The sequence below is a fragment of the Stegodyphus dumicola genome, chromosome 9, assembly GCF_044657685.1.
Source record: "Stegodyphus dumicola isolate Sdum_Otavi_A_Nest chromosome 9, ASM4465768v1".
NCBI lineage: Eukaryota > Metazoa > Arthropoda > Arachnida > Araneae > Eresidae > Stegodyphus > Stegodyphus dumicola.
Window position 1 is genome coordinate 119,364,544 of NC_140776.1, and position 21,909 is coordinate 119,386,452.

General features: G+C 34.0%; 1 protein-coding gene across 3 annotated transcripts in view; it reads right to left on the reverse strand.

The window, feature by feature from the left end:
* Positions 1 to 5,195: 5,195 nt before the first annotated feature.
* LOC146995472 (cullin-5-like) overlaps positions 5,196 to 21,909 on the reverse strand; it is a 64,379-nt gene continuing 47,665 nt past the window's right edge. The window contains exon 3 of one of the 3 annotated variants that reach the window (XM_085824005.1): positions 5,196 to 5,609. In XM_085824005.1, the coding sequence (XP_085680131.1) occupies positions 5,415 to 5,609 (195 nt within the window). In that variant the 3' untranslated portion in view covers positions 5,196 to 5,414. Of the gene's footprint in view, positions 5,610 to 9,113; positions 9,148 to 21,909 lie in introns of those variants that run through there. The other 2 variants (XM_085824006.1, XM_085824009.1) reach the window with 2 other exon arrangements.

Below are 21,909 nucleotides of genomic sequence, written 5' to 3' on the forward strand. Positions count from 1 at the left end.
AATGTGATCTTAAAATTTGGATTATTTCTAAGGGCCTTCTGTATCTCTTGAATAATTTCAGAGGGATGGTCGGGGTTCCATATCGCATGTAATGTTGACAAGCTGTCAGTTTTTATTGTGGCCTGCCTGCATCTTATGGAATGTACATAGTGGATTGCTTGCAATATGGCCAAGGCTTCACTTTGGAAAACGCTGTTGTTTTGTCTGAGCCGGCCCTTCCATTTTTCTATGATGAACCCTGCCTCATGGCGGCGTAGGCACAGCCCACTTTCTAGTCCAACTTTGACCCGTCCGTGTAAGCTGTCAGGCCAAGTGGCTGGTTATTATCCTTAGGCTTCACCGAGACGTATACCCCTCTTCCTTTAGCCGCTGGGTGTACATCCAACGGGTTGCAGCTTTCCTCATACTCCTCAGGGGAGTAAATTTCTTCATCAAATGTGACCATTTTTTTAGTTGTAAGACTTGCTGTCGTGCCGCCTCCTCCTCAGCACGGATGTGCAGGGGCAGTAAGCCTGCCAGCACATTAATTTCTTCGCTTGAAGTGGTGCGATAGGCCCGGGTAATACCCAATGCAAAGGGTCGTTGAATGGCATTAAGGTGTGTTTAACCTTTCTCCCTTGCATTGGATAGGCCCATACTGCCGCAGCATACGTGACTATTCTTTCTACCACTGTGGAATACAGCACCTTTTGTATGTGGGGGTTCAGTCCCCATTTATATCCATAGAACATCTTCATTTGTCGAGCTATTGCAGTTGTCCTTAGTTTAAGGCTTTGCACGTGGGGGATCCAATTCATTTTTTCGTCAAAAATGACGCCAAGGTATCTGAGTTTCGACACTATCTTAATCCGCTCTCCATTAATTTTTATTGTGGGCCTGCGTGACGTCATTTACAGGGCGACGACCTGGTCAGACCAGTCGTCGAGACGACCGTCACATCATACAACATGCACGCGTAGAGCCAACTGCCTCATTGGCCGCTATCCGGACACAGGCAGCTGCTTCAATACGGAATCCTGTGTCTTCCCGAACCATCGCAAAGCGCCTGGTTTGAGGGACATCCAGTATAGTAGCACCCATTACGTGTGCTGCCAACTACACCCACCCGACGACGCCTCCGTTTCGAGTGATTTCGCGCACAACAAGATTGTACTTTAACGGAATGGAACCAGGTCACCTTCAGCGACGAATCTAGATTCAATTTGACCAGTGATGACAATCCCTTTCGTGTGTGGAGCACTCGTGGTGAACGCCTCAATCCTGGATCCGCTTTACAGCGACAGACCGTTCCCACAGTTGGTGTGACGGTAAGGGGTGCCATTGCTTACGATACACGGTCACGCCTAATATTGATCCATGGCACAATGGCAGGCCAGCGGTACGTCCATGACATCCTTCAGCCACATGTGTTGCCACTCATGGCAGGGCACCCAAAAGCCTGTTTTCAACAAGACAATGCTCGGCCACACACAGCACGGATCTCACAAGACTGCCTTCGGCACATTACCATCCTTATCTGGCCTGCTCGATCCCCAGATTCGTCACCAAGCGGGTCCATCTGGGATCATTTGGGATGGCGAGTTGGACAGCCGACGAGATTAGCCGAAGCAGAGGCGCATTTACAGCAACTGTGTAACGATATGTCTCAGGACACCGTACGGAACTTGTATGCCACAATGCTCGCTCGTATTGCATCGTGCATTCGCGCTACAGGTGGTTTAACAGAGTACTAAAACTTCCGTTCATGTGTACTTTTTTCTGCAATAAATTATCCTCTTTTCTTTGATTTTCTAATCACTTACTTATATCAAAGTAATAATTATATATGTAAAATTTCGTTTAATTCTGACAACTCTCTCTTTACACAAATTTTTATGGCAATGGTTGTATTTTAATATTAACAAAACGAATCCTGTACTTTCAATTAAAAAATATTGCTCGTTTTTTGCATATCAGTTTTCGAGTATTTTTTATACGGTATAAAACTTTATATACTCTCCTTGATTTCGCATCAAGAAATGTTCTATTTCTCATTTTTGGAATGGAACTGCATTGTCTCTTAGAGATGAAGCGGTGGTTTTCTAATGTTTTCTGTCACAGCTGGAAAATTTTTCTGCATGTTTATTATTACTTCTATGCGTTGCAGCAACGTAATTCCGAACGTAGATTGGAAACTTCAGTGCCAACAATGCTGCATTTAATGTATAGTGTGCGAATATATAGGAAAATTTCAAAATTATTTTATAGTAATAATTTTCACAGCAGTATGGCAATCCAGACTTGTTTCTTTAAATAAAAGAACTAAGAGGCAAAAGTTAGCAATTTGAACATTTTATTGTGAAAAGTGTTTTCCTGGAATATAGCTCCAGTTTTTATTTTTTCCATTCACGAGGATCTAACGGGCTGAAAATGAGCACCTAACCCAGGGATGTTTCATATAATTTCTTTAAATATAGTACAGCGCGATAATATCGTGTGTGATCAACATGAAAAGTAATACAACGGATATAAGTGCTTCGACAAAAATGCTGTTTCGAGTCTAATGTCCCATCAGGGACAAACGTCCGTTTCTGCTCATTAATAACCAAATGCGAAAGGAATACTAAAAAATAAAAACTATTATAGAGACGTAAAATGATAAAAAGAGGAAAAGATGATACTAAAATAAGTGTAATCTCAGAGGAAGTGAGTAGGCTATGGTCGGGGGAGGAGAATCTTAAGACTTTCATATTTAAAACGGTAAAATACCTTTATTAACCCATTAATCGCCAAAACTACAAGGAATGTTTCTTTTCTCATGAAAATAATAACAAATATCAAATTAAGCATTTATAATATAAATTTACATTGAAAATAAAAAAAAAAAAAAAAAAAAAAAAAATGCTCTCACCTGTGGAAAACGCGAGTGTTGCGTTCGCGCAACGTCAGCGGAATAAGACTACGGATGTTTAGTGAGTAGGATTGTACTCGTGTGATGTTTCTTTTGAGTGGAGCGCAGGATTACATTTTTGATGTATAACGTTTTATAAATCTACCAAATCACTTTACTTTTAATTAATTTAATATTAAAATATACATTGTATTTCTTTTACAAATACAGATTATTTCAATGGAAAGATTCAAGCATGACAAGCTTGATTACAATCATGATGTAAAGCTACATTACATACTTCGCATCTATAAATAGTCTGGCTATGGTACTCTTTACAACAAAGTCTTTTGTTATCAACGGACTTTACGATAAAATGTCTACCATCTCCATACAATGGTTTTTGAATGCTGAATATACTAGGTCTTGCCATTCCTTTCTTGTTCGCCACCAGATTCTGCAATTTCTGGGGGAACAACAACAATATCAGTTTCATTCTGGTCATTATTAACATTATCATCATCTATTTCTTCATCAAAAAATCTTTGAAGGGTAGGGCTTCTTCTAATGTAAGATACCTCGTTCTAGGCATTTTTAAACAACCAGAACATGAACCAGAACATCGAAAGGAATGAGTGAAAAAGAAGATCGACTACCCTTTTCCTGCTGACGTCAGCGCAACACTTATTTTCCTTTCCTTTCCAAATCAAATTTAAACATCTGAGTGATGTAATGTTCTGATAAACGGTGACCTTGACTAAAAATAGATCACTCATAAAGACGGCGATTCTTTCTTTAAATATTTTCAGCAAAAATACACGGTCGATAATTTTGCTTAAATTTGCTTAAAGTATGAGATTAATTATTATAAACAAAATGAATTGTTGAAGGCAAATATTTTTTACAGATATAATCTTCATAATATTCCCTACACAAAATCATCTGCTGGTATAAAATATTTTAGGTAGTTATATTTATATACGCATTTATTTTGACCGTTGCGTGAACGCAACACCAGCGGTTAATGGGTTAACAAAAATAAATTATTGTATGTTACATATCCAGTATGTAAAAACAGGATTTGTAAACATTGCAAGAATACGATTAATCATTTAAAGTGTCAATTGTTTCAAACAAATAGTAAATGTTTTCTCATAAAGCTAAGCATAAAATTAATTTCGGTAATATAAGAAAATATTTTTGAATGAAAGTGATTCTGAAGGGCATTTGTCAGTTATATTCGAGTATTTCGTAAATTGTATATCTGATATTCGAACTAAAATTGGTTTGGTAATCGCGAATAAATATGTCACTGCGCAGTTAGGGAGGAGCCTTGCAAAAAGTTAGCATCTTTCAGAGATGATATTTTGTCACCATACAGAATCTGAAGTGTAACACAGGATGGCGTCTAAATGAGGTTATCTCTAAATTTTTGAGTTAAATTTTTCCCTGTGATGGTGAAATTGGCTGTTATGTCGAGGGTCATACTGCAAGGAACTCCTTTGATACTGCCCGTTGATGATACGCGTTCTCTGCTTGGCAAAAGAAATCGAATTTACCCATTATCGAAGTAGAACAGTCTTCACATTTGTTAATTTTCTTGAAATTATCACAACGAAATTGTTGCTCACACGCCTGAAGGTCATTGGATTGAGGTAAATTATAGTAATGCAACAGAGAACCGATATTATCCTTAAGAGCGAAAGCGTATGCTTCAATACCGATACGTTTCAAATTTTCGATGAGCAAGTCAACACGTGCACAGCGCGAAGTATCACATTTTGAAACATCCAGAGATAATAATTTATCCAAATAATTATGGTCGAACATCTTATTATTCGGAAATAGCCAAAATGTCTGAAGTGTCACACGAAAAAAATTAGTAGAAGATTACACATCCAGGGACATAGTATCTTTATACGAAGAGCACGAGGTATCGGCTTACGAACTAGGTCTGGTGCCATTTTAGCTCGTAAAATTCGAAGAATGTCCCAGCGGGAAAATTCAATATCTATGGCCGAAATAATATTCATAGTAATCCAAAAATATCGCAGCAATTAAACACAGCAAAACGATCACTCAAAAAATACAAAACAGCAAGGATCGCAACAGGCATAAATACCCAGGGAACGGTGGGGAGCTATATAGCGAAATGCGGCATGAAACTTCGAACGCGCACGTGAAAGAAATCTTGAAACCAAGCGTATGCTCTGACCGTCTTAAAGGGCTACATAAAAAGCGGTCCTCAACTAAACATAATTCAGCTTTTGAAGGCATAAATCAAATTTTTAATCAAAAAATATTAAAATCTTCAACACGCTGCAAATCAAACATAAGCTTTACATTTTTATTATCTTTTGTGATGGGCATAAAACTGTAGAAATAATTTAGGGACAGAACCTAGCATACAAATTAATACAAAAATAGAATTTATTCATAAGCCACCGCTCTGCCTTAAAAAGACAAAGCAGTTTCATTTAAAACAAAATGTTTATTTATTGTTATGTGTTGCAGTCTCCAACTCCAACTCGCTTATTTGCCGCGATTAACCTGCGAAATCGCAGGTTGTGTTCCGGCTATCGAACTTTGGTGCTTCTAGGAGCGCTGCAGGTAAGGAAATGCCGAACGTAGTTCTCGTGGAGACAGGATAGCAGATGCAGGGGGTGAGACCAATGTCACGTGATGAGCGATAAGACATCTGGTTGGCGATGAGGTATCCAGGCATCGTAGCGCTGTAAATCTGAAGTTTTACAATAGTTATACATAAAATAGTACTAAATCAGTTCATAAAAGGTGTGTGTTGCAGTCATAAATGCAGAAAATAAAATACGATTCCAAAAAGTAAAATAGTATATACAGGAAAAATATAAGTAATATCTTGTGGGCATGGCTGTGTGTGTCACATGATCATCCGGCTAAGATTTCTAAACATCATTATTTACAAGTCAAATAAGTTTTTCAGAGTACTACATACTTAAAAACACAAATTATGTTGGAAAATCCTGGTTTCCACTGAGTAGAAAAGCGGCATATGGACGGAGGTGCCTGTCCTCGTGTAAAATTTCATAGTGAAATAGGTTGAAAATGTCCATATGTTGGCACTCCTTAGCGGCGTCATAAAATGCCGTGTTAGTTCTTCTTAAATATTGTGTTGTAGTTCGCAATTTTAATAATGTATGTACCTCAAGAATGTACGAAAAAACCACTGAGTAAGAAATTGGTAATAACTTTTCTCATAATAATTTCAAATTTGAAATAAACTTTTAAAAATCCATAGCAATATCGTATCGAAACCTGTTTCCATGTCACATGTATTGCATAAAGAAATGTGAAATTTGAAGAACTAATTTTCCTAAATATTTAATACTCGAATCCGTATAAGTTGCATGCATTTGTTTTAGTAAAGTGTTATGACAGATTTTTTTAAGAGCTGTCGGAGACAAATGATAATATTCCTCGACAGTAATGAACGAGAATACCATGCATTTGTTCAAAAACAGAAACGAAGTATTTGTGAGATTTATTCAACATCCATGTCTTAATTTTAACAGTTTTATATTATTTTTCTCTACTAGCCAGGTATAGTTTAAGTGTCTCAATTGGGTATCAAAACGCGTGTGTGAAAACACTGATCTGCACTTTGTTACTAGATATTTTTTCCTTAAATTTAGTTTTTTATATATCAAGGTGTCTGTAGTCAATGTGTATATTGTATTAATTCGGGAAGTTCCCTGATTCTTTAAACATGAGTATACAAGCAGCAGTGAAAGTAAAAAATAATTATGAAAACCAAATAGTCTATAACGATTTTAATGCCAAGTCATAAATAATCAAATGAATAACTTCAAATTTCTGAATTTGTTTAATATCACAATTTTCAGTTCCGGTTTTGGTGAGAATCGAAATAATATAAATTTGAATTCAAAATCATGAAAATCCTCAGGATTTTCACGATTTTGTTCTTACAAATCCTTGACATGATAAATAGTATCATAATAATGCTAAATAACTGAAGAAAAATGCATTTGCTGGCTCTCTAAGATTACTTGGATGGCCTCTAGGTTCAGACCAATAGCTTTTAAGATTAGTGTTTTTGAGCAGAATGAAACATTAATTTTTAACAGAGTTTTGGTCTAATATTTCATGGTATCGATCTATTAGACTTTGCTGTATTTTCAGCACAAAGACCATATTCTATTTGTTAATCTGTCACAGCTCAAACAGCACGGTAACCTAATCTGCAAACTATGTTCGCTTGAGATGAGTAAACCTTGTTAGAAAGCTAAACTATTTGTGAAAACTGCATCTAACGTCTATCATTCAAATTTACTTTAACTTGTTGACGAATTTCTGGCCTTAAAAGCTATGTAACTGGAATCAGAAAACAAGTTTGATGAAAAAACAAATAACCCACATAGCACAAAAACATGCCTGGGATATCCCGAAGATGTTGCTCGCGGGGTATGCGCACATCCTCAGGACATCGCGGAATATCTCTCGAACCTCCTAAACACCTCCTCCAGAGTTCTTAGTGTCACATCCCAGTATATCCTCAGGACATCCTAACTAAGTCCCATCGACAGCGTACGGCATGTTATTAGGATATGAACTCTTACTTATTACATCCTCAGGACATCCCACTCACCTCCTAAACACAACCCATTTTATCCAAAAATCATCCTATCTATGTCCCATCAACAGCGTATGGGATGTTGGTAGTATTTAAAGTCCTACTTACTACATCCTCAGGACATCCCACAATATCCCAATTTCCTCCTAAACTCATCTTCCCGAGTGCTTAATGTCACATCCCAGTATATCCTTTGGACATCCTATCTAGGTTCCACCGACAGTGTATGGGATGTTATCAGGATTTTAAATACTAATTACAATATACCTTTGACCTCTTAAATACATACTGTCAACTGCTTAGTGTCACATCCCAGTATATATACAGAGAAAACTTCCAGTGAAAGTATATGAAGGTGTAGTGATGATCTAAAACCTAATTACTTTACACAGATAGTCTCAAATCCTTCTCCTATGGTTACTATCGAAAAATCAGAAATGTTGAAAATATTTATACAACATATTTATGTATTTATGAATCAAAATACATGAGAAATCGCAGTGAGAAAAAGCACTGCTACCTTAATCTGTGATTATATATAACAAATTCAGTGAATTATAGTTAACAAACAGTGAAAATATTTATATTTCTGAAATATTTTATATATAACATTTTCAGTTTCGCATATGTGGCAGCTTGAGATTTTTTTTAAGTATACCAATTTTTTTAAATGTCTAAAAATTTTTGTATTTTCAAGGAAAGCTTATTCTTTCACCTTTAGTATATAAGTAATGGTAATTTACCAGATAAAATTACGTAATGGGGAATACAGAAAAATATCTAACCACTTACTTTTGACTTCATCTGCAGAGAGACTAAACATGTAGTTCAGCTAAATCTGTTATAATAAATATTTATAATAATGCTAAATCCTGCAATAACTATTAATATGACAAATTTTTGTAAACCTATTTATTTGGATGAAAACTAAACACATTCAGAAATTTATGGCACTATATTATGGTTAACAGAGGAAAAACACTTTTCAAAATTCAAAATAGTTTTTATAAATCCAATTTATCACATTTTCCTTAAATTCCTGAAAAATAATCTTATATCCATGTAAAAGAGGAATATGTATTCATCTGTATATAAAAACTCTAAATACTGGAGTTAAACTGGAGCTTAGCCATTGCCAAAAATAAATAAAATGCAATTACTACATGTGAATATAATTCATAATTAAATTTAAACAAATCACTATTAGAATGCAAATTAAAGGAAGCTTTTAAAATATTTTAACATATAGTACCTATAAACAGAGTAGCCATTATTTGTGTTGTATCATAAATTATAATACGACGTTTAGCTTAAGAGAGCTTCTCCTGACGCATGCGCCGTTCGCGTTTATCCGCGCGGTGTATGATGACGTAACTGTTTATTACGTATGTATGTATATGTATACCATTCTTACTTCTTCGCCCTTTTTTCTCTGCTGTATGCAACTATGTTTAAGTTAATCTCTGTCATTAAAAATGTTCATTGATATTACAATCTATTTAGGCTCATTTATTTCTTCAATTTGACTATTCGATTATAGTAAAATAAACATGGGGTATGCCTTTTAAATTTTTTATGTCAGAAATTAAACTCAACCTACCAGCTGAACCATATGAGCAGTTGTATCAGTCAGCCACTGGTAGGTAACCTAAATAACGAATCAACATATAAAGTTGCCAAAATAAGGAGAGAAACAAAATTATGATAATCACATCTTACCTAATCATAAAATTTAATGTGTAGGCAAGTCTAAAAAGAGTGAGAAGGAATTTATTTTGCAACACAAAGTAAAGTTGTCTTGCAGGAGCAAAAAAACTTGTCTCATGAGATAGTAAAAAATAATTAACTGTATCTGGTAACATTTATCTGACAACACATAAGTAATTGTTAACTACGTGCAGAAAATAAAATCTGGTCATGATAAGCAAAATGCAATTTTAAACTTTTGAGTTTAACTGCAGAAATCTACGAAAGACGTATATTTTATGTTGTAGCAGTAGTAAATCAAGATGCGGCTAATCTTTACTGTATGGTACACCTTGTTTTTTGTCTGAAAAAATCGCCAAGTGGTATTGGTTGTTCGTGAAATCTGGAAGCCCATTGCGACAAATAAGTTTTTCCGTTATTGTAATGTTGATAATGTTGGCGAAAATAGCCTTTGAAAAAAATAAGTTTTTGTCAATATAAAGGGGTTATTTCTGGAAATATTGCCAACGTGTTGTGATAAATTTAGTTTTGGGCTACATTTTGTAATAGTAACCCTTTTGTACGGACCCGTGTTTTTGGTTCTTACCATTCTTTTTAATTGCTATGTTTGGTTGCACGTAAGTGGTATGGTCTTGTATTTTGAACTTGCTATTATTTTGGTGTGGGTACCATCGTTTGAGTATGTCTGAGGTGAATAACAGACGATGAATTTAATTGAATTGCTTATCTGGAGGATGGAGGAAATGGTGGTGGAAAGCCTAAACGTATGCATGTGAAAAAAAAGGTATGTTAAAAAAATGACGCTTCATTTATTTATTCGTCTCTGTGTGTTAATTTTTCTTTTTGTTGTTTAATATTTTTATGTTAGAAAATATGTATTTTTGGTAACTTATTCCTCTCTGTTTTTGTATTTTTGGTTGTCTCTGTGTGTTAAGACAGTGGCGAATATTTTCTTGTAAACATGATATTTTTAACTTTCTGGTTTTCTTAAAGTGAAAATAGATCAATGTGTACATGTGCAAAGTTAAGGCAGTGCACAATACCTAGTTTGTGCAGTTTTCTGTTTTTTTTTTTTAAGTTAAAATAGGTCGATGTGTACATGGACACCAAGTTTGTGTATGTCTTTGACTTCTTATTTTGGTTTTGTGTAACGGCAATCTTGAAATTTGTGCCGATTCTTCCAGGTGACGATCTTGATATAAAATAAGAAACGATTTGCCAAGGGTTACCGTAGAGTAAATTTTTACCAAAGATGTTCTACCATAATCACCATTTCAGTGGTTTAAACACTAGTGGAACAGTATTCAGAGATGAAGATTTCAGTTTTGTTTACACAGCATGATGGTTTAGGCACTCCAGCCGTTACGGTGAACAAGATTATAATAAACATAGCCAAAACAATTATCTATAAATATCGACGTATAAAACTGCATGAACTAATATATTTCTTATGCTAGTATGTACAGAATCCTTAATCGAAGTGAAAATGAGAAGACTGTGCCTGACTTACGTGATTACAAACTTACTCTGAGCCGTTTTTCTGTGACTCTTTTACTGTGTAGAGCTGTATAGAGATTTAGAATTAATCAGTAAAGGCTTGCAACGTAATAACGTCACAAGAGGCTTTTTTCTCGACAAAGCTAAGACTTTCGATCGTGTTTGGCTGGGTGCTCTTATTTACAATTTACACATTTCGGGGCTCCAAGAGTACATTAAACACATAATTAAATGCTGCATGACAGGTAGACACTTTGTCTTTCGTGTCACAGGAATTCTCTCTACACCTAAACTTTTCCTTGCAGGCGTCCCCCAGGGAAGTCTTCGCGGACCTATACTTTTTAATATATACGTGAATGACATACCCACTCTGAACAACACAAAACTCGCAATGTATGCTGATGACACTGTGATCCTTACACAAGGCCGGCTATACAACAGCTACAAAACCACATACATGCATTAGAGACTTAACTCATCAGATGGAAAATTAAGGTTAATGTGGAAAAGACTCAGGCAATCCTGTTAACAAAAAAGGAGAAGTTCAATAAAAACCTACATTTCTACGGAGTGTCAATTCCCTGGTACAGGCAAGTCCGACCAGGCCCGGTCGTTACAAAAACATAATACAAAAATTTCACCCTTTGGTGAAATTTATCGAACTTCTTAGTAGCTGAGTTTAAGGTCAGGTACATGTCATTCACAATCATTTCCGGAATTTATCCCTCCATCTTTTCTCAGAAACTGAGTAGCCGGGCTTCCCAGGCCCGAGACCCTCGCTAGCATTGTCATTTAAAAATGTGAAAGATGTCAGGCAGTTGCAAAAATGTCACGCTATTTGATTTATGACGATGAAATGAAAAGATTACAGAAACTATTAGCCGAAATGTTGACTGATGAAGATTCAGTTAATGAAGAAGACGAAGAAATAATTGATGAAGAACAGTTTAGTGATCACCAATCGAATTCTGAAGAGACATTAGATTCAAGCGATGAATCTAGTAATGAATTCAGCATTTCTGTTTCCGTGAATTGATATCTTGTCAAAGATAGCCATCAAATTTGAAAGGTAGAGAGCTGCTCGACACAAGAATATTACAGAAATCAGATCATTTATCTGTCTTCTTTGTTTTGGAGAATTTTGTTTTAAAATAGAAGGCTTCTCACGTAAATGTTGCGAAGTTTGGGCGACTGACGGGACAGGGCTTGACATTTTTCATCGAACAGTGTCTCATAAACGTTTTTTAATCCTAATGAGATGTTTGGGATTTGATGACCTAAGAGATCGTCCTTCTAGAAGAGAAATGGATAAACTGGCTCCGGTAAGAAATGATTTTGAAAAGTTCGTTAAAAATGCTGGCGAATACATCACAACTGACGAAAAATTAGGACCTTTTATAAGAAGATGCTCCTTTCTTCAATACATTCCAAGTAAACCTGCAAAATATTGAATTAAAGTTTTTGCTGTTTTTGATGCAAGGACATTTTGTACTTCAAATCTTGAAATTCATGCAGGAACACAACCCAAACGGTCGTGCAGCTCAGAAAATGGTCTTGATAAAGTAGTCAAGAGGTTTAGAGAGCCTATTTTGAATCCAGGGCGCAACCTTACCGTGTACAACTGGTTTACCAGTTATACCTTGGTAAAGAATCACCTTGAAAAGAAAATTACGCTCGTGGGAACTATCAGAAAAAATAAAAAAGAACTGCCAATATATTTTACTTGTGGCAGAAAAAGAGAAGTTTGATCATCATTATTTGGATTTCAAAGAAATATGACATTAGTTTCCTACACACCAAACAAAAATAAATGCGTTGTTCTATTGTCCACCATGCATAATGACAGAGCCATCGATGTTTCGACTGGAGAAGCAAATAAAAAAAACAGAAATTATGACTTTTAATGATTTAACAAAGGGTGCTATAGATGTAGTAACCATTTATAGTACTGCTAGAATTAGCAACAGATGACCAATGGCAGTATTCTTTAGTATGTTCAACATTGCAGCTATGAATACTAGAATATTATTGTTATCTTCGAGGACGCCAGTAGTGCAATATAGAAAACGAAGTTTATTTATCAAAGAATTTGCATTAGAACTTTTCAAGGATCACATTCAAGAAAGAAGCTCGCAGCAAAATTTCCACGCGAATTGAGTGAAAAATGAAATTGCAGATATAGGGAAAATTGGGAAGGACACTCGCCAAAAAAACAGGAGTGTTCTAGGGAAAGATGCCATATATGTAATAGCGTAAAGGACCGAAAACCACAAATTTGCTGCGCTAAGTGAGAGAAAAATGTTTGCGGTAAACACAGCGCGATTTTTTGCAAAAAAAATGTGAAATGTAAGTTTTTTTTTGAAAATATTTCTGTAAAAATTTAATATTACATAAATTAGTATTAAATTTCGTTTGCTCACAAAAAGAAATCAGTCTGATTTTTTCTGTTAATGATAAATAATTTCAATCTTAAAAGTGTATTAAAATACAATTTTTTTAGAATTATTAAATTCAAAGTATATTTTTATATTTTATATACTTTTTATTATTTAATTTTTTTCTTCGATTACACAAACAATTTTATTTTTATTTCGTTAAGAAATAACGTTTCGGACCTACGGAGCCCGACGCGCGTCCTCGCGTAGCTAAAAGCAGCGCGCGTCTTCGCGGGTTAACAGCGTGAAATAGCATTCTTTCTATAGACAACAAGTTACTCATTTAACAAGTCCCTTCTACGTCCAATATTGCCTTATGCTTGCTCTGTTTGGGCTTATTCTAGTTGATCCTTAAGGAAGAAATTGAAAACTGCACAAAACGGGGTTTTGAGACAAATTAGTAATGTTTTATGGTAGCTTCGAATTTACAGATTTGCATGCTGAACTGAAAATTGACCACATTTTAACCTTTTACTATCGCCTTGCTAAGAAATTCTATAAAGACATAGAGTTTATTAACAACACTGCAATTAAAATTTATGATTACGACGCAAATGATCAATGTAATATCAAAAGTCCTATGGCCGTTCTTAGTTACACTCTTGATTAAGCTTAACTGCACCATGGCTACCTTATATATAGTATGATTTTGTATTGTATGTAACTGTTTACTTTTAACTTGAGCTCCTTACTTAATTTATTCTATGATTATGATCACATTTTTAATAATGCTGACTGGGTCTTGTATTTACCAAATGTTTGCTTGACAATTTTCATGTGTTCATTTATTATTGTTCCCAATGGCTCGACGGAGTTTGCAGCTTTTCTGGACAGCATTTTCATCACCGAATCATGTATGCGTGTTACAAATATTCATCAAGTCATTTATTAAGGCCATTATAAATAATTATTTGAAAAAAAACCCTTAAGATATCCTGGGCATATTTATATAATACTATAAGTTGTAACTTTGTATTGTACCCGAAGTGGCATATTTTCATTTGTGAATAGGGTCTAAGACCCAGGCACCCCGGTGCTACACCATCACTCGTTGCGTAATCTGTTAAAAGATGCCTAACACTCACAAAGACCTCACAAAAACTGAGTACTATCAGCCCTCTTTTCGATGCGAGCAAAATTTTGAAAAGGTTATCCATGCCAGAATACATCCTTTTTTGACAGATTTCCCGCACAGCAATTTGGCTTTAGAAAAAATCTCTGTGACGAAGCAGTTGGTGCGTCTGACAGAATTTATTAGAGGTGCCTTTAATAATAAACAATGTGTTGTCTTAGTCATGATAAACGTGGCTAAAGTGTTCGATAGCGTCGGCCCGAGGGTTAATTTTCAGGCTTATTTAAGCTCGAGTTCTCTAGGGAATTAACCCTAATTGTGAGTTTATTTATCACTGAGAACATTTCATATCTGCATTTCATATACTTTGAACAGGAAGCAGGTGTGCACTAATGATGGTCAGAGTTCAGTTTGATGTCCCATATTGTGCACTACTACATATTTGAAAAGATAAAATTATTTTATTAACAAAGGCAAATATTGTGTGTAATATATCCAATTTGTACAGAGTAGAATTTGTAAAGTGTAGGACTATGTACAAAGCAGAATGTTTTAAACAGTGTAAGAATACAAGTAATCCTTTAAACTGTCCTGAGTCACAAACCACTAATAAACCTTTTCCCACTAATCTGATAAAATTAATTTCTAAAATATAGGAAAACTCATACGCATGAAAGTGTTTGTGGAGAGAGGAGATTTTTCAATTATATGCTGTCACAGGGGGTGATTAATAGTTATTAAATTCATTTTATCGCTTAGGCTGTGAAGCAGATATTGTTAAAATGTTTGCATGTCAGTTTAAACTTGTGTTCATTTCTCATATTAAGCAGTATCATGAATGAATAACTTTATTTACCAGTCGACAATGCAAGTTTTTAATTTTCTGCATTCTTTTTTCAACGGTTTTATTGGAACGTTTTTATTATGTAAAAGGCTAAAACACTTGTCTGACGCCCACACTTCACTGAAGATTAACATTTATTTGCATTCTTTCCTATCGGATTTCACAAACAGAAAATCAGTTACTGTTCTTTTTAATTTCACGGTGGTTTAATTCTTCTACTCCAACTTAACGTTTATCAAAACTACGTGATGATGCAATAAATCGAATCGATGCGATCGAAGCCAACTCTACATCAATGGCATTCCTTTAAAAGAAATTCTCAATTATTAAACCTATGATTCTATGCCCGGATTTACATTAACATGCTCTCGTTTGATATTTTATTACAAATACTTAATTTTCACTTGTAATTAATAATTAAAATTTTGCCTCAATGTATAGCTTAATGCCTTAATGTTTGACTATCATATGGGAGTGTCTACTCTAGATTATGTATCCTGACGGGTTTCCAAATATCAACCACCTGCCTTTTAAACTGGTAGTTTTCATCTATCACATTTATCTCGCATTTAGTTCTCAATTTTTCGCACTACTTATAAAACTCGGAATTAAAGCATGTTTACTTTCATTATCGGAATTCGAACATTCGTCAGTTGTCTCGTACCATCTTTCAAGCTTGTTATTTAAACTACAATTAAATTCCTGTGTTTACTTCCACCAAGCATAATCATCCTATAAGCCACGCCTCTCCGCTATGTTGGGTTACCAGCCCGAACATAACTTTGCATTACGCTGTGTCGGCGAAGCGGTTATCGTTTGTAATTTCAATTTTACACCATCGCTTAAGCTGCAGAGGGCAACACAAAGAACTGTGATATAGCATGACCGACTCATCCGCGACCATGATCGCAAACACGCATGCGCATTTCGGACCGAATTATTCTCAAAATAGGGTGAAAGGATGGGGACTTTCTTTCCCTCCAGCATAGCTTTTCCGGAGATGAGAAGACCTTTCACGTCGCAGCAAGTAATACCACCCCTTTTGGACGAGTCTATGTGTTTTGGCACAATGCCAACCAGGGTTGCGCTTGAGAGGGTGATCGATTCATAACAGGCATCCTAGATTTATTATTATGTTAACGAAACTAGTAGTCTCTACAAAACATTACTACTTGTTTATTACTCACCAGATTTCTCGTACACTTTTACGTTAGAACAATTCAGCTAGTGTTACGATTTTAATATTACGTGGCCGTATCTTCTCTTTTTTTAATCAAATTGCGTTGTCTCTTGAGGCGAAGCGGTGTTTATATAAAGTGTGGCATTACAGCACTCCTGTCTACATCTCGAAACGTCAGTATGTATGTGAGGCGGTTCTATAACTTTCATCCAAGAGGGAAGCTAGAATTCTTGCACATGCGATTTTCCCGTCTATTTTTCCATCGCTAACGTTTAAAAAATTTTCAATGCTACGACAATTTTCCAAAGAATATACACAGACGTCTTTGCCTTTTCAGGGCCAACTCAACAGCTCTTCTCGAAACAATCGGATACACTAGCCCGTATCGGATTGTTTGTGGAAAGAACCAAACAATGTTTACCCAGCGAAAACGTTTGTACTCGTTTTCGTAAAACATACATACACACAAAGACACTACTTGTGTTTTTTTCTTTTCCCTCTGCTGAAGATTTTCCCTTGCTGAAGGTTTACTTGAAACATATGATTTAAAGTTTCCAATAATAAATGCTTTTTATGTTTATAACAACTTTTAGATGTTTAATGTAGATGGGATGTATCTGATTTTAAACTGCTGTAACTGTTAATATAATTTTACGGATGTCAATTTACTAAACTGCTTAGAAAGTTACTTATAACTCCACCGACTTGAAATGTAGCAACTAATTTGGGACAAAATTTTCGACCTAAACGTAACAACTAATTTGGGACGGATGGAGTATAATTCAACATTTTGTTTTAATTCCTTTTAAGAAATTTCGTCATCACGAATTATAAAGCTATCATATTAAAAAATCACTGTTTTCAAAAAGGCTTTTAACGTAATAATATTAAGAATAATAAATAGAAAAACGATTGGGATGACAAGCCAAATCTTCTTTCCAAGAATTTTGAATATAAATATATTAATTTCAATTAAAATACTTTTAATATATTTTAAAAGTGTAAAATGAGGTTAAATATTTTGAAATACTTTAATTTCCTGTAAAATTGCCTTTATTAAAATTCTACTATTAGCTCACACTCTGCCTATATCTTGTTCGAATTTCCAATCGTTCATAAAATACTCAAGTTTATCCACTCGAGTTCAAATACAATTTTTTAAACTTGTAATGTATGACACTTGATATTAATATAAGGTATTTTCTCCCTCCTTCTAGAATGCCTTCATGGTGTAACGGTTAGTACAATTGGCTCGTATTCGAAAGATCCAGGCTCGAGTCTCGAAGAGGGCATTGCTTATTTTTCCTTTCTCCCGCATATATATATATATATATATAATAATTTATTTCCTAAACAGTATTGATTAATTGATTATATTATCTCCTAAGTTTAATTAAAGTAGAATTATTTTAAAAGCGTGCATCCATACTGGTAAGTTATATTTTGAAAGATGTTTTGAAGTAATTTGAAAGCAAAATGTTAATAATGTTTTAACGGGGACTGGAGTTAAATCATCATGAAGAATAAAATTTCAATTGTAAAAGGAAAAATTAAAACATGTAATCATTGTCATTGATCGGAAATTAATTGACTTTTCAAGGGGAACAAACCAACTCCCGTTCAACGAACAATAATTGATAAAAATACGTAAATACGAAGGTGTTTCGTCTTTACTCGAGTTATAAGTTAAAGGCAAACCGGCAATTCTAGTCAGGCCAAATATTTCCGCGAATAGAAGGAATTATGAACCAATGCTGATATTCAAAGAACTTATTCTTATGAAGCATTTTAGTCAATTCAATTTGGAGTAAAAATCAATTACTGTAGAGAAATCCTATTTAACTCGAGTAATCGTCCCCGACACTTTCATGTTTATGCATTTGAGTACCATATTATTTGTAGAAATTAAACATTGGAAATTGTCATTATGAAATCGAATTCAAAGTAAAGTTGAAATAAACATAGAAGATTATAAAAAAAGATAAATAATGCAAAATTTGTAAAAACAAATCAAAGACAATATAAAAATAATATAAAAAATAATATAGAAAATAATATATAATAAGAACAGTGAATGTACAGGAAGATATAAAGGCCAGAAAAGGTATTAAGTAACTTACATTCTTTCTAGTGGGGGAGTTGGCAAAGTGTTCTCTTCGTGTCTGACTCAGAAGTGTAGGGTGTCCGAAAATTCTTAACGGCAGTAGGGGCTTTGAATAATATCAGTCGGTAAAACTTGAAGCAATTTATGGTAGTGGGTGGGACTTGGAATTCTTGAGGGATGTATTTTGTGGAGTTCTTATCTGAGAGACACCATCTGTTAAGATTTTTTTGAAAATACTAGTGAATGGAAATTAATTAATTTCTGGCTAATTGTCGTGTCGCAATGATTAAGAATTTAAGAAAGGAAAAAAGCATTTTCACTGTCCAAGAGCTAATAGACAGTTACTTAATACCTTTTCTGGCCTTTATATCTTCATGTACATTCACTGATCTTATTTATATTATTTTCTATATTATTTTTTATATTATTTTTATATTGTCTTTGATTTGTTTTTACAAATTTTGCATTATTTATCTTTTTTTATAATCTTCTATGTTTATTTCAACTTTACTTTGAATTCGATTTCATAATGACAATTTCCAATGTTTAATTTCTACAAATAATATAGTACTCAAATGCATAAACATCAAAGTGTCGGGGACGATTACTCGAGTTAAATAGGATTTCTCTACAGTAATTGATTTTTACTCCAAATTGAATTGACTAAAATGCTTCATAAGAATAAGTTCTTTCAATATCAGCATTGGTTCATAATTCCTTCTATTCGCGGAAATATTTGGCCTGACTAGAATTGCCGGTTTGGCTTTAACTTATAACTCGAGTAAAGACGAAACGGTTACAGCCGAAAACATCGCGGCAAAAACATAGCGGACGAAAACATCGCGGAGAAAACAACGCAAGGCGAAAACATCGTGGGAGAAAACATCGCAGTTCTAAAACATCGTGGTACAAAACATCGTCGTCGAAAATAAAGCGGTTCAAAAACTTCGCAGTTTAAAAATATCGCCGTCGAAAATATCGTGGTAAGAAATAAAGTATCTATTAATCATCGCATGACGATAACATCGCAGACATGCTTTTTTCAGGCTTTAATAACTGTAAATGGATATTCCCATAATGATTTGTGAGCGCAAGTGATGTAAGGAAGGATAATTTTTACTTTCACATTTTTTTATTAACTAATAAATTTTTGCTGAAAAAATAAGAAGGAAACTTAAGCATAGAAAATTAAATGCAACTTAATAGATTATACTTTTTATGAAAAATTACCTGTAAAATCTTTATTAAAAATAATTTATTATGGTCTTTGTTAGTTAACTATGTCGATTTAAAATTCTATTAAGTGCTATAAGTTGCATTAATTTTCTATACTTAAGTTTCCTTTTTATTTTCTCAGCAAAAATGTATTAATAAAAAATATGAAAGTAAAAATTATCCTTCTTACCCTCTTGCGCTCACGAATCATTATGGGAATATCCATTTACAGTTATTAAAGCATGTCTGAAAAAAGCATGTCTGCGATGTTATCGTCATGCGATGATTTGTAGATACTTTATTTTTTATCACGATATTTTCGACGACTATGTTTTTAAATTGCGAAGTTTTTGAACCGCTTTATTTTCGACGACGATATTTTGCACCACGATGTTTTAGAACTGCGATGTTTTTCTCTTTGCGATGTGTTCTCCCACGATGTTTTGTAGCACGACGTTTTCGCCTTGCGTTGTTTTCTCCGCGACGTTTTCCTCCGCGATGTTGTCGGCGGACACCAGACGAAACACTTTCGTATTTACGTATTTTTATCAATTATTGTTCATTGAACGGGAGTTGGTTTGATTCCCTTGAAAAGTCAACTAATTTTCGATCAATGACAATGATTACATGTTTTAATTTTCCTTTTACAATTGAAATTTTATTCTTCGTGATGATTTAACTCCAGTCCCCGTTAAAACATTATTAACATTTTGCTTTCAAATTACTTCAAAACATCTTTCAAAATATAACTTACCAGTATTAACCAGTAACTTACCAGTTTTTAGAATTAAAATAAGCAGTGTGGCCAGTATTCCCTTTCACCTCCCTTTGTCACACTGATACAAAGGCACTTCCATTTCTTGCGTAAATATAAAAACAAAGATACACATACATGTATATGTATGTGTATCTTTGTATACCTATATACAGTATAGATTCACACTTTTAAAATAATTCTACTTTAATTAAACTCGGGAGATAATATAATCAATTAATCAATACTGTTTAGGAAATAAATTATTATTAACTAACTTTGCAGCAATTGCGCAAGTAATAATAACTTGTATTCGCACTAAATGGATTTAAGATCATACAACATTATATATATATATATATATAAAACCTAATGACTCTACAGTAAGAACTAAAGATTCGTATAAAATTCTATATAGAGTATAAAATTCTAAATTTAAATCAAGTTGGCTCAGTCTAGACCAGTGATTCTCACCAGCTTTTTCCCCATATACCCTTTCCACCATTGCTAAATGATCATTCAACCTCTCCTTCCCAAAACTTGAAAAGTAGATATGTGTTTGTTTAAATACGGATTATTTTTTAAGTAAATTAAACAAGTATCAAACATGTTGGTAAATACCAAAATTTGAATAAATGTTCTTTTTTGTATTCATAAACTAAATCTAAATACTTAATACGTAAAGAAAAGGTGGACTAAATTACTCTCTGAAACTTTGAAATTCCCCTTAGGGCTATTCCTCCTGATTGAGGACCCATAGTCTAGCCAGACTTCGTTTTTAATAGTGACTAAATATACAGATAATTTAATTTGTCCCACTTTTCTTATACTAACTTTTGTCACAGAAACTTCGGATTACGTGCATGTTTTTTGAAAATAAAAGACACAAATTTAAAAAAAAATATATGTTTAAAATTTGATGTTGAATTCAAAAACAGTTATTTGGTAGCCAGACCTAATAAACCTAAGAGATCAAATTTGAAGTACACCTTACTTGTTCTTACTAACTTCTGCTTAATGAATTAGAATTATTCTTAGAAAAGAACCTTAAAAACTGGTGAAACATTTCATGCTAGAAAACAAGATATTAGAAACTTTGAACTCATTCAATAGAAGAAAAAAGTTATTCAAAACGTAACTCCATAACAAAACATTTTTTTTCTACTTGATCGTCAACACATGAGGCTTTTAAGAAATACCTCCTACAAGATATGTGGCCACTATTTCTGTGCTGTCAGAATATGAAATTCGTATAAGGAAATCAATGCACTTCGAGGAGAAGAAAATGACCTTAATTTGATAGTTTTTCTACCTAATAAATTTTTACATGTTATGAGTTTCTTTTTCTTAATCTAGGCGAAATAATATTCAACACATAATAACAGCATAAAACCCACAAAAGAAATGTTCCAGTGAATTTTCAGTTTCTAAATGCTGTTTAAATTTGCTTCAATCAAAGTTTTTGTATATAAATAATTACGGTAAATTGAAATGAACTGTTTTTTAAGCGTTTACAGTTAATCGAGTAATATAATATTTTTATTGAAATAAAAATTATTTTTAATGTGCAAGATTACTTTTCTTACAACGCTGGGCTCATGG